The 11,942-nt window shown below is 47.7% G+C and overlaps 6 protein-coding genes and 1 non-coding gene; 3 read left to right on the top strand and 4 right to left on the bottom strand.

Annotated features, from left to right (window-relative positions):
• Positions 1-37: 37 nt before the first annotated feature.
• CNAG_03696 (hypothetical protein) lies at positions 38-2,806 on the bottom strand (the record flags this gene model as incomplete). The annotated part of the gene is made up of 3 exons (XM_012191794.1): positions 38-1,650; positions 1,705-2,702; positions 2,760-2,806. 3 exons carry the CDS (start codon positions 2,804-2,806, stop codon positions 38-40), a joined length of 2,658 nt encoding a protein of 885 aa, XP_012047184.1.
• Positions 2,807-2,995: 189 nt separating this feature from the next.
• On the bottom strand, positions 2,996-5,155 carry CNAG_03695 (hypothetical protein). Its single transcript, XM_012191793.1, has 16 exons — positions 4,955-5,155; positions 4,815-4,902; positions 4,719-4,763; positions 4,633-4,664; positions 4,564-4,574; positions 4,492-4,516; positions 4,370-4,438; positions 4,236-4,318; positions 4,152-4,182; positions 3,999-4,107; positions 3,888-3,949; positions 3,827-3,837; positions 3,511-3,775; positions 3,381-3,447; positions 3,156-3,326; positions 2,996-3,057 (listed from the first exon to the last, which is right to left on the bottom strand). The coding sequence occupies exons 1-15, from the start codon at positions 5,069-5,071 to the stop codon at positions 3,271-3,273; spliced, it is 1,071 nt and encodes a 356-aa protein (XP_012047183.1). The 5' UTR covers positions 5,072-5,155; the 3' UTR covers positions 2,996-3,057; positions 3,156-3,270.
• CNAG_12155 lies at positions 4,325-5,056 on the top strand. Its single transcript, XR_001045418.1, has 3 exons — positions 4,325-4,449; positions 4,503-4,524; positions 4,574-5,056. It is a non-coding gene; the product is annotated as a hypothetical RNA (non-coding RNA).
• Positions 5,156-5,297: 142 nt separating the features above from the next.
• On the top strand, positions 5,298-7,280 carry CNAG_03694 (iron ion transporter). XM_012191792.1 has 5 exons: positions 5,298-5,512; positions 5,560-5,611; positions 5,661-6,043; positions 6,095-6,837; positions 6,899-7,280. The coding sequence occupies exons 1-5, from the start codon at positions 5,327-5,329 to the stop codon at positions 7,092-7,094; spliced, it is 1,560 nt and encodes a 519-aa protein (XP_012047182.1). The 5' UTR covers positions 5,298-5,326; the 3' UTR covers positions 7,095-7,280.
• CNAG_03693 (large subunit ribosomal protein L11) lies at positions 7,080-8,047 on the bottom strand. XM_012192002.1 has 3 exons: positions 7,848-8,047; positions 7,682-7,779; positions 7,080-7,619 (listed from the first exon to the last, which is right to left on the bottom strand). The coding sequence occupies exons 1-3, from the start codon at positions 7,875-7,877 to the stop codon at positions 7,310-7,312; spliced, it is 438 nt and encodes a 145-aa protein (XP_012047392.1). The 5' UTR covers positions 7,878-8,047; the 3' UTR covers positions 7,080-7,309.
• A 179-nt stretch (positions 8,048-8,226) lies between these two features.
• Positions 8,227-10,805, top strand: CNAG_03692 (hypothetical protein). XM_012192001.1 has 3 exons: positions 8,227-8,703; positions 8,752-9,513; positions 9,574-10,805. The coding sequence occupies exons 1-3, from the start codon at positions 8,332-8,334 to the stop codon at positions 9,730-9,732; spliced, it is 1,293 nt and encodes a 430-aa protein (XP_012047391.1). The 5' UTR covers positions 8,227-8,331; the 3' UTR covers positions 9,733-10,805.
• Positions 9,840-11,863, bottom strand: CNAG_07474 (AP-2 complex subunit mu-1). Its single transcript, XM_012191791.1, has 12 exons — positions 11,813-11,863; positions 11,739-11,768; positions 11,656-11,690; positions 11,476-11,607; positions 11,293-11,423; positions 11,139-11,230; positions 10,947-11,079; positions 10,789-10,897; positions 10,597-10,737; positions 10,315-10,548; positions 10,144-10,256; positions 9,840-10,081 (listed from the first exon to the last, which is right to left on the bottom strand). Exons 1-12 carry the CDS (start codon positions 11,819-11,821, stop codon positions 9,954-9,956), a joined length of 1,287 nt encoding a protein of 428 aa, XP_012047181.1. The 5' UTR covers positions 11,822-11,863; the 3' UTR covers positions 9,840-9,953.
• Positions 11,864-11,942: the final 79 nt, after the last annotated feature.

The following is an 11,942-nucleotide window of genomic DNA, read 5'->3' as shown; positions in this document are numbered from 1 at the left end:
AAAGACAGTCTTTAGGGTATCAGGTTTGGGATTTTGCTTATAGTGCCCGAGGTTCATTATCTAGCCCTTCGTCCTTCCACCTGACGCTTTTCATACTTTTCCTATCCCTTCCAACTCCACGCACCTCTCGGCTAATGGTTGCAACACCACATGCACTCATTGGGTCGGCCATACTCCTTCCATCCCAGAGAGGCTTCTCATACCAATCTCTCGTTACTCGCGCGTCATCCAGACCCTTTGAAAAAACTGGCACTGGGCTAGCATCACCTGGATCAGCGTATGCGGCGTACTCCCATGTTCCAGATGATTGAGCAGTAGAACGAGTCGTAAGGGCTGAATCATGTAGGTTACGATGGGAGAAGTTGGGCGAGAAGGAGATAAACGGGATTTCTGGTAGATGGGAGGGAGCATAAGGATCATGTGGTAATAACGCATGTGACATAGGAAAAGTCAGAGGCGGCATAGGGAAATTGGATGCAGCCGCATTAACTACGCCTTCTCCAGTATGCAGGCTTTCGCCCTGCGACTGTATAGACCTCATCGTGTTGCCTCTGCTGAGCCCAGTTGCTATATAGGTGGATCCATCAGAGTAAATGGAATGTGAGGCCTCGCTGGGGGCAACGACATTGAGTTTCGGCTGACTCTTGACCGATTGCCAGCCAAGGCTGACGGATTGAGATTGGGGGCGAAGAGGAGGTGTGGTGGCGTATGAGCTTCCCCATGTAACAGGAGTTGCCTCACGTAACTCTATTCTTGAGGGCGCTTGATGAGCTGTTACTGAAAGAGAAGGGATAACCCTTGGGTAAGGTCCCCCGTCTCCCCAGCCTACCTGATCGTCTGTAGGATTTGTACAAGGGTCCATCATGAATGCTCTAGGCGGGCTAATTCTTCTCTTCCGAGACTCTCCATCAAGGGAAAATCGAGGCGGATAGGTATACTTATCAGCCCATGCCTTGTTGTCTTGTTGTTTGTGTGATCCTTCGCTTCTCGAGAAAAAGGAGTTACGAAGGCGTTTGAAGGAAAGAATTGACATAAATCTTCCGGATCCTTGGCGCATATGAGAGGTAGGTCTGCCCAAGGGCATAGAAACAGCTAGAGACTGTCTTGAGAGAAGTGAGGGTGCAGAAAATCTCGATTGGGGACCGGCGTTACTGAAAGGATATTCGCTTCGATCCTTCTCATCGTCGATCCCCATGTCTGGTTCAGGGACATCCCCACCATAAAACCAACTTGAACGGAGCTCGTTAGTGCGTTGGATCCGCTGACGTCTTTTCCACCATCGTATAATGAAGAGAAATAATGCAAGAAGCGCAAAAAGACCAAATACGCCGCCGATTGCGGCCCCCGCAGAGACAGCTTTGCTGTGGTGCGATGATGTTGACGATGGTGTAGAGGAGACCGTCGACGATGAAGTAGTATTATCGGCTGCAGCAGCGGCGGCATGCGTGTTTGTGCTCGATGCGGTATTTGAAGGTACGGTTGTGCTCGCCGCTGTCGTAATTACAGGGGCTGGAGTGATATAAGTTTGGATGACAGCTTTAGAAGTTGTTCGAGAAGGATTCGCTGTAGTAGATACGGATAATGATGGGAACGTTATAATGGATGATGGCATATGCCCGGCAGGCGAGGTGGTTATGGGTGATGAAAATACTGGAAGGCTTAAGTCAGAGACTATTGACGACTGCAGTGTGCGCCAAGATTCACTTATGCTACTACTTGAGGGAGTCACTATCCAAGCGCCATCTCCTTCAGCTGTCTTTGAACCGCCGTACTTCGGTGCGTTTATTGAAGTCGCCTGATGTGATACCTCCTCGTCTGTTTGGGCTGTTGGATGGGACAAATCTACAGAGGTAGTCCACACCTCTGTGCTACCGGGCTCGCAATCGGTCCAAATCGTTTGCGTTGGCACTATCAGTTCCGAGGCGACACTATTTGTCAAGTACACTGTCGACCAAGAGGTAATAGGAGCGTAAAACAAGGTGATACTCGACGTAGTGATGGCATTGCAGGATACATCATCACTCGTGACATCGTCTTCATCATCACCGCCGCTTTCATTATCATATTCGGTAGATGAATGACCCCACCATTGTCGGCGTTCGTTAGGAAGAGAAGAGGTTATAGAAAGTCTGTCGATACTCTGAGATTTCTCGCGTACGTTCCTTCCGCGGCTCCATTCCCAAGCAGTGTTAGTGTCGCTAGCAGCTAAAGTCGATAATGAACGAGGAGTCTGGGGGCTCTGCTTTGTCGAAATGAAGGTATATGCGAGAGTGGCAGATGCCTTGGTCCCAAGCTGCAGAGCCCTGACTTTAGCCTCTATTGAATATAAGGATGTCTGGCCTGGTTCTCGGCTGGTTTTGCTGGCTGAAACCCCGCCGATGTCGGAACTCGAATTTTCCGCCTGCCCTGACTCTCTCACTATGTCCTCGACTTGTGTATTTGTCTTTTCAGCCGCATTCGAGGCAACGTCTAGCTTGGTTGTCCTTAACGTTGTAGGAACAAAATCAGCCTCACTTGCCCTTTGCGGACTTTGTATGGAGCTCCCCCCAGTCCGATTGGCCTTAACCAGCAAATTTTCAAAGCCACGATCACTCTGCCTGCCGGTAGAAGTAGTACAGCTTGAGGTCGACCATAGACTCGTTGAGGGGGAGGGTGTGATGATAACAGGTGTAGATGTGATGATGATCGTAGGTATGTATGTCCTGCAAATGCCCATAATTTAGTTTATGGTTACGTTTAGTTGGTGGGGAATGGCATACGTGGAGGTAGAATATAGCGTAGAGACAGGGCTCGCTTGACACGCCATCTTGACATGAAGAGAATGCCCTTTACCTACTAGGAGATGTCACATATAGAGTGTTGGAGGTCGCCAAGCGCAGTGAGGTTTCGAGCTGTGAAGATAGGCGTTAGAGGAAATTGTGGAAAAAGAAATGAGAAGAGATCAGCAAACTCCATATGCTGATGCTTTGTTCTACTTTTAATACATCATTCCCCAATCCCAAGGACTACCGGCAATCAAAGGAGGATCAATTCGGAGATGAAATACACCCCTTATATCTAAACATCAATTAAATCAAGAATCGAAGTGAGATGGGCGATTACCGAGAGCAAATGAGTTCTCCACAAAAGGACGCCAAAGGGAAACGGATACGGACAAGACTCCATTTTATTCGCTGCTCAAAGGCACTTCTTAAACTGAGTGAAAACCAAAGGTGGATGGGATAGCCGGTCTATTCCTTTGCGGTTTGTAAGCATGAGAACTGTACATTTCTATTTGCTAGACGAGGTTTTATAAGCCATCAGCCCACCAAGGGCCAAAGAATAACCTGTATTTATTCTTTATCAGCTTGACCCATCTTCTTCTGGCAGATGGTACAGACCAAAAATCTGAATAGGGGTGATAGGACTTCCAAAAAAGATACAGCTTGATGATATCAGCAGAATATCCTGCATTCATCTTTTAGCTAATTTCTAGAGAAGCTATGGTGAAAAAAGAAAAAAGAAACGCACTTTGAAGACACCAGCCAGAGTAAGCACCAAACCTCCTGCTACGCCGATCAAAAACACAGCCGCGACGTTGAGCCCAAATGCCACAGCTGCATTTGAAAGCATAATTAAAGGACCTATGCGTAAAAAATGCCGGAAAGGCGCAAAACCTTCTATGAAGGGTATGAAGAGAGCGTTTATAATGGCGCATACAGGAGCGTAATAATAGAGTGACACGAGTGGGTCCATCTTGAGGCCTTGGAGGAGAATCTGAATCATAACGAGACGACTATCAAAAGCGTCAGCGTGCTTTGTGCTGGCAGTCGAACTAGCGGCATACGATGACTCAAACTGTGAATAAGTGGATCAGCAAACAGCTAATCGAAAAAGGTAAGACTCACGGCCACGGCGCTAGCTTGGCAAATGAAGCCAAACATTTCAAAATTTAACTCGCCGTAGGCCGCTATATACCTCGTTAATAAGGCGGTATGATCTCAATCCAGACAGCATACCTAAAGCGCAGCCAATGGAGATAAGCAACACAATTAATATCAATCTAGAGTTGAGCATCTGAAGTTTGAAAGCGGCGGAGATGAGGAGTATAGCTACCGGGGTGAAAGCCTGAAAGAGCAAGTCAGGAAAAGCACAGAAGAGGGATAACATACCTTGAGCATTTGGATGAATGAAACGCTTAATCTGCAGCCACACAGGGTCAGCGCGTTCTCAAACTGGAACAGTAAATGACTGACGTCAGGTATGCTGTGTTACTCAAGATGAGTGACCCCGAAAAAAGGACGCCGATAGGTAATATGGACTTGAAATATAACTCTCGCTATTACGATGGTAAATTTTCACGCTTGGCCAGAGGGGAAGTCACACAGACAGTCATTTCTATCTTGTCCAATCCATCGAGGAGATTTGTTGTAACGCGCAGTATTCGTGTTCCAATGGCCTTTGACGGATGTGAGCTCGTGAGGCTCAAAGGGTGAAGGATATGACACTTACGGCACAGCCAAGATGGTAGGCGGTGCTATCGCTGTTAGCTACGCCATTGCATTATACAGACCCATGGCTCACATGAATACAGGCTTTGGAGATAAGAACTGGTCAGTCAATCGGCCGAGTCCGAACTGTATCCAAACTCACATATGGGTAAGCCAGATTAGTGTACAGATATTCTTAAACAGTTCATCAGATATAATTTCATGCCTAGAGGTAGAAGGCTGGCTCACTATTATACAGGATAACCATGGATGAAAGGGCGATCCATATGGGAACTGCCTGCATTAGCACCATACCTCTGTCACTGCACGGAGAAATTCGCTCACTGATTACAGCAGCATTTAGTTGAGCCTTTCTACTTTCGTCCTGAGGCAAGCTGGGAGTTATTTCCACTTGACCCTTCAGGCTGTCCAGCTACTGGCATATTAGCAGGACGCCAAGTGTAATAATAGAGAGGCAGACTTGCCAGTTCCTCGTGTTTCAGATCTGCTGACCACCCAGGGGGATTGACATAACCAACTCCCTCGCCAACTTCTCCTCTTGAATTGGGAGCGGAACTGGGCCTGTGCGAGTACTGGGACATATACGCGGGAGTGGTAGATAGAGGAAAGGGGAAGCGAATGGTTAATAGAGATATCCCCGCGCGCTTGTTCGTTTCTTAAACTTCGTTCGTTCTTGCGTTGAACAAAACAGAAACAAGGTTTCAGCGCGCGTCCCTGAAATTCACATCTTATCTCCCTCGCCGAGTACGGCTGGATACAAAACTATTACAACTATTTTCTAATTAAGTGGAGGTGCTCCCTCATTAGCGGCATCAAATAATCACCCGCCGATAAATATGTACCAGTACATAACTAGCTTTCTATACTGGCTACGGATTTTCGGTTTCGGCCGTCATCCGACTTCGACGAACGTCCGACGCCTATATCCTTTTCTTGGCTCTTCATTCCTTCTTTCAACTGCTATTCACGGCCAAAGAGCCACTCAAAACGTGTCCACAATGGCACTCACAGACTATTTCTCAGTAAGCCTACCCCAGTCAACGAATACCAAAAGCTTACTTGCGGCCAGCCGGTGGCATTCTTCATCCTCCTTCGAGAAAGTCTCGAAGCAGGCATCATCAGTATGTTACTTTATTTCGCCGTATAATTCTCCTGGCTAATAATAGACAGTCGCTGTGCTTCTAGGTTTCATTACTCAAATTATCCCCAAACCATCATCGCGCCCTCGCACTCTCTCAGCTGCCGGTCACCCATCTGACCTTCCACGCCACTCGGGGGAATCTTCACAGTCGGAGAACTCGGGTACTCAACTCCTCTCTTCTGGCCGTGCGAGTATAGAAAGGGGGTATGGTGCTTCAAGAAGCATGTCGCCTGCGACAGTAGAGAGACTTGAGGTTGATAATGTGGCGGGGGAAGTAGGCAAAGATGAGGGGTTGCTTGGTGCCGATGTGGATCGACGTGCGATAATGAAGAAGATGAGATTGCAGATCTGGAGTGGAGCGATTTTGGGCGGTAGTGTAGCCATTGCAATTGGTGCTGTTTTTCTTTACGTCGTAAGTTCAACTGACCGATTTTTTTTCTGCAGCTAAGCTGACTTTTTTCAGTTTTATACGTACACCAGAGACCTGTGGCAAGATGCGGAAAACCTATGGGAAGGCGGGTTTTGTCTTCTCGCAGCTATCCTAATCCTGGTCATGTCCCTGGCTTTCCTCCGACTCCCCCACGCCCAAACCAAATGGCGATTAAAACTGTTGAGTGCATATCAATCGCAGTCCAACGACGTCGAGTCTGATTCTCGATCCGGTTCTCCTGACGGACGCCCTCATGATAACGGTCTCCTTCACCCATCACACGTTACTACAGACTCTCATCGCAGGCGACCTAATCGAGCTTCCGCTATCCTCTTTGGGTTGCCATTCATCACTGTCCTCCGTGAAGGTCTTGAAGGGATCGTGTTCTTGGGCGGTATTGGCCTTTCAGAGTCGCCTTCATCCGTCATTGGCGGCGGCATTTTTGGTCTCTTCGCAGGTGCTCTCTGCGCTTATCTCCTGTTCTCATCCACCACTCCGCTCTCTGTTCACACTTTTACCACATTTTCCTCTCTCCTTCTTTTCCTCATTGGAGCTGGGCTTGCGTCTCGCTCCGCTTATGCTCTTGAACGTCAATACTTTATCAACCATGTAGGCGCAGCTGCTGCCGAGAGTGGTAATGGCCCTGGCAGTTATCGCGTCAAGGGTAACATCTGGCATTTGACTTGGTGGGATCCCGAACCGGGGAGCGGGGATAATTGGGCGCAAGTCGCACAGGCCGTTCTGGGATGGAACAATACTGGTACTTGGTGGACCGTGTAAGTATCTCAACATGACGCAGTCTCTTTTGTATACTGGCTGACAAGGCGTACAAACTAGCTCAACCTACATGTTCTATTGGCTATTCATAACATTTACTCTCATCTACATGAAATGGGCCGAAGGCCGTTGCGCTATCTTCGGCGTCCTCTCATCTAGGGGTAAAGAGCTCGAGAGGAGTCGTCGGGTGAGAGGCACGGCCCGTGACGATGATGAGGAGGTGCTCTTAGATGACCGTAGTGATCTTGGCGAGTAATGCATTATTAGGGCAGTAATGTTAATATCTGGACCCGGTACCACCCGTATATGTATTGCTTTCATCTGCTTCGTAAGTTTGTATCCTGTATTGCTCAACCTTGCAAATAAAATGGGATGACGAAGTATCTGCCCTCATGATCCTCAAGAGGACGTCAGATTTCCCAGCGTAAAGCTGCCAAAATCCCAAAGCTACTACATGCAATCTCCATCTCGCTAAGGGACAACTTCTAATCCCAAACTCCTCGCTGTGCCCACAACTCCTCTCGCAACCCGCTCAAGCCCAACAGCCTTCAAATCCTCATCCATACATTTTATCTTTGCAATCTCATACACATGCTTCAAGCTGACCTGACCCGTCTTCACTTTCATTCCTTGTCCTGAACCCTTGTCAATCCCAGTTGTTTTTTTCAATAGGTAGGATACGGGAGGTGTTCGAGTAGCGAATGAAAATGTTCGGTCGGGGTTGATGGTGATCATCGTAGGGATAGGAAGGGACGTTTGATAATGTGCTGTCTTTGCGTTGCTGCAGAGAGTTTGATGTTTTAGCTGCTATCCATTCAACGCACTGGTTTCTGAGAGACGTACAATTCCTTGCAAAAGTCCATGGCCTTTACACCTCGAGCACCCAAAGCGGGACCAACGGGTGGTGTTGGAGCAGCCTTGCCTGCGGGGACGATAATTTTCTAAAATAAACGTATTAGCACGAGAAGGTGTGAAGTACAGTCGGCTGTGAGGGCGAGTTTCGACGTACAACTATTTGGGCAACAGCTGCCTTTGACATGGCGAAAAAGAGCAAGTGAGGTTCTAGTCGAGGAGGTTGGTTCAAAGCTGAATTAGCTGTAAAATGCGAATCGCCGGCTTCTTAATGGTGTACGGGCGATTAGAGAATCCAAGGAGATGCTTTGTGCTAGGCGAGGACTATGTATAGGAAGAATTCGCGGAGAAGACAACGAACGGCACTTGCTGGAGTGTCGAAATCTTAAATGGGTTGTTAAATAAATAGGGAGAGGAAAGTGCGGCCATACCCGACCTGCCAGTCGTGCCAGTCATGTTATTAATTATTAAAATTCATTATCGTGTGGCCGGCGGCCGATCGATGTCCAAATAAATGAACATCCACCATCATCATCGGCATCTTCAGCCTCCACCGGCTGTTTTCTGCTCCATATATAACTCGAATATTGATAGCGGAAGCTCCGTCATCACTGAACCATCGACAACCTCCTTATTCCGCGATGCCCAATAAACTACTTTTTCCATTGCTCAAGCCCACACTCCGCTCTGTCCGCTACATCCCCACCTCTCTCGTCACCCTCCCCGCATCCGTCGGCTTGCACTTCGCCTCTCACCCCGCCCCCACTATTTCAAACTATGTGATTTCTCCTACCACAAGCCCCCTACATCCTCCCTTAATCTTCACACTGGCATCCATCCCCGTATTTTACCTGTTAGGGCTGGTGACTGGTAAGGTGAGCTGGGTCGACAAGGCGTGGCCGCTATATCCTCCTGTCATTTCTGCAATGCTCTTCGGATGGGTTTTGGTTAATCACGCTGGGGGAGTCTATGCCCATAACATTCCGAGGATCGTTCTTATGTTCGGCCTTCAAGTATGTCCCCTTCTAAATGATCTGTGCCATCCCTCTAATCTCTTATAGCTCGTATGGTCGTTCCGCCTATTCTCTCACGCTGTCAAAAGAGGCTTTTATAATCCTAAATCCGAGGATTATAGGTACACAGTTTTCCGCAAGCTTGTCCCCCGTTGGGCATTTGCCCTTGTCCACGCGTTTGTCATAGCTTCCGCACAACCTATACTGCTCATGACATTGTGTCTTCCGCTTTACGCCGCACTTGTATCCCCTCCAGCACCCAAGCAAACCGACGGATGGCAGACCCTCACATTTGGGAGCATATCGCGACTCCTTCCATCCCATCTCCGAAAAGCTGCATCACCGCATACTCCGACACTCAACATGTCCGACTATACCATGACTATTGTCTCTTTGCTCGTCATCTACACTGAATATCAAGCAGACAAGAAGATGTACCAATTCCAACAAAGTAAACATGATAAGATTTCATCACTGCCCAAGGAACAACTTATGCATCCCTCTGTCCCTCAATCTGATGAAACCAGGCCGCTGATCCAGAAAGATGGTTTGCCCAAACCTTCACCATATCCTGCTTCCCATCACCCGGGCTTTCCAACACAAGGAATGTGGCGATTCTCTCGACATCCAAATTTTGCCGCAGAGCAGCTGTTCTGGGTATCCCAAGCTATGTTTGCTGGGCTCTCAGGAAAGGACAGCGGGCTAAGCGGTAAAGGGTGGTGGGCAGGCTGCGTCTTTGGGCCTTGTTTCGCTTTGAGCTTGCTATTCCTGTCGAGTACGACACTTACAGAGTGGATTACTGGAAGAAAAGTAGGCTTTTGATCCCCTTCAAGCGTGCAGAGGGTATAAATACTGATAAGTTTCTACCAGTATCCCGCGTTCAAAAGCTATAAAGAAATTGTAGGAGAATTTTTGCCACAAGAAACGTTATTCAAATGGATCTGGACCAAAATCACGGGCTCAAGAGAACGTTTGTACCAAGCAGTTTACGGGCTTCCTCCGGATGAGAACGAGAATCTTCAAGATTAAGTTAATAAGTTCTATGTGTCAGTCCTTACCCTTTTCAGTCATTATGGGAAAAGGTGTAGGGGCATCAGGTATCAAATATTACAAGTATGAAGACAACTGCAATTGCTTTTCCGGTGCTCACAGATATTTGTGAGTCATTAACTAATCATGCATCACACATAAGTACAAAATTCGTCCTTATTGCATCCCCGATGGGCAAGAGACGACAAAAGTAACCTCGTTCAAAATCTAATCTGATAACTGCCATTCGCCTTGGTCAGGTATCGTACCCATTTGACACTTTGGTAACCGCTCTTCTCAAAGACTTTTAAGAATCGTACCAGGAGACCTGACGCTGTGAACATGACAACTACAATTTCATTCGATTAGGACGAGCTTCTCTGGTGGGACAGCAAGGCAGATTGGGCGTACCAGAAAAATCGACCTGAATAGGTGGGCGCGACCATGCTTGCCTGTGAGTGGTTGCTGTGAGGTCGGCCTCGGCAGTAAGGATACATTCCTGGGCACCTTGAATCCTCGGGATTCTAAACATAAATAAGCATCTATCATTCACGCGGACGGCTAGCTGCCGCAAAAACTCACTTCCAAACGATGACATTCTCTCCCGGCACGTACTTTGCCTTGCCTATACCAACCTTACTTCTAACGCCAGTCGTGTTCAGTGGTGTTGGTATCCTCAATACAACGTTATTGGCATTCAATTTAGAATCGAAAGCGGCCCGGAGGTGGATGGTATACTCGACACGAGATTTAGAGGGTTCCACGACATGAGTTTGAAGGCGGAAGGGGAGATTGATGTTTGTTGTTGAGCGGTAACTACCGAGTCGTCAGCTCAGTCACAAGTCTTTAGCCGCGTGTACATACCGCATGAGCTCGAACTCGCCGTCTGGGGGGATAAAGCTGATTGATCGATCACTATCAAACTTGCCCAATCGCACGCATTGGTGGAATTGACAATCGTCAAGCTCCACTGCTGAGTCAGATTTGGCTGCTTGTTCACCGCCCCTTCGATGACTATCAGTAATTATATTTGATGGGAAACTATGATGTATGTACCGTTTTTGAAGCACCAACTTATCGTTGAGACCGAATTTACACTCCGGGGTGCCACTCAGATACGCCCGCATGAGGATCTGGCCGTCCACGTCTGCTCTTAAAATGGTCCCTGTAGCCAAGTAAGCACCTAGAATAAAGTGGCTACTAGTGCAGCTCACCTTCCTTACTCATCAACATATTGACAGTCTCAATAACGTCGACAAACGCTTCGTTCTTTCTATACTTGACATCCGAGCGTCGCCAAGATGTTGCTCCCGTTGCCTGAATGGTGATCTTCGACGAGTCTTCGCGCTATAGAACGAAGAAGTTGGTCAGAGAATCAGAGGTAACAAAGTCCAGAAAGGACATACCACAGCCATTTCGGATTTGATACTTTCGGTCGTAATGTACATCTTGAGAGTGTCGATCTCCGAGTTTTGAGGAAACCCGAAGTCAATAATTTCTACACCCCTCTTGAGTAAGTATGCTGTTTACCAACCGTTGAATAAATAGAGCATCGCTCACCATCAAGCAGTTCATAGATGAGAACAAAGTTATTCTTCACGCTCTCCTCGTCGAGTTTGCCAAAGTAGCTCCTCGCAACGGTGATGAATCGGTAAATGAACTCGAACACAAGGGCGGCGGACGCATTGCATCTGGTCACCGTTATATTGAGTTGACGTCAAGGTTTGTTGATAAAAGACGTACTTTGTGACACCAACAATATAGACATTGTTCACCCTTACATGGAAGAATGACGTTGAACCAAGGGTGATAATAGGTGAGCGGACGTCAGGGTTGGAGATTACTTGAATACGAAAAACGTCAGAGAGCGATCGCCTTCATTTCGTGTCAGTCATGAACAGTTGCGACAGGCGATTCACCTACTTGACATCTGAGCGAAATAGTCTCGATATAAGGACCTGGCGACTAGTCAGCAAAGTGTGCAAAGAATGTGAGATGTGCCTTACCTCGCCCTTTTGGTTGAATATAAAGAATGCCTGTCTAAAGTCAGCGCTCGTCTTCCGAAAAATGGTATACATACTGAAATCATGGTGGCGTGGGACAAGAACAAGACTCAGAGGGCTTTCAACATGATTGAGCATTCGTTCGCTGGCGGGTGACAACAATACGACCGCGGCAGGCGAGGCATCGGTTGTCGCCGTTTCTTTAAT

This window comes from Cryptococcus neoformans, chromosome 2 (genome assembly GCF_000149245.1).
Source record: "Cryptococcus neoformans var. grubii H99 chromosome 2, complete sequence".
In the NCBI taxonomy this organism is placed as follows: Eukaryota; Fungi; Basidiomycota; class Tremellomycetes; order Tremellales; family Cryptococcaceae; genus Cryptococcus; species Cryptococcus neoformans.
The sequence above is the reverse complement of the archived record's forward strand: the minus strand, read 5'-3'. Positions and strand labels throughout refer to the sequence as shown.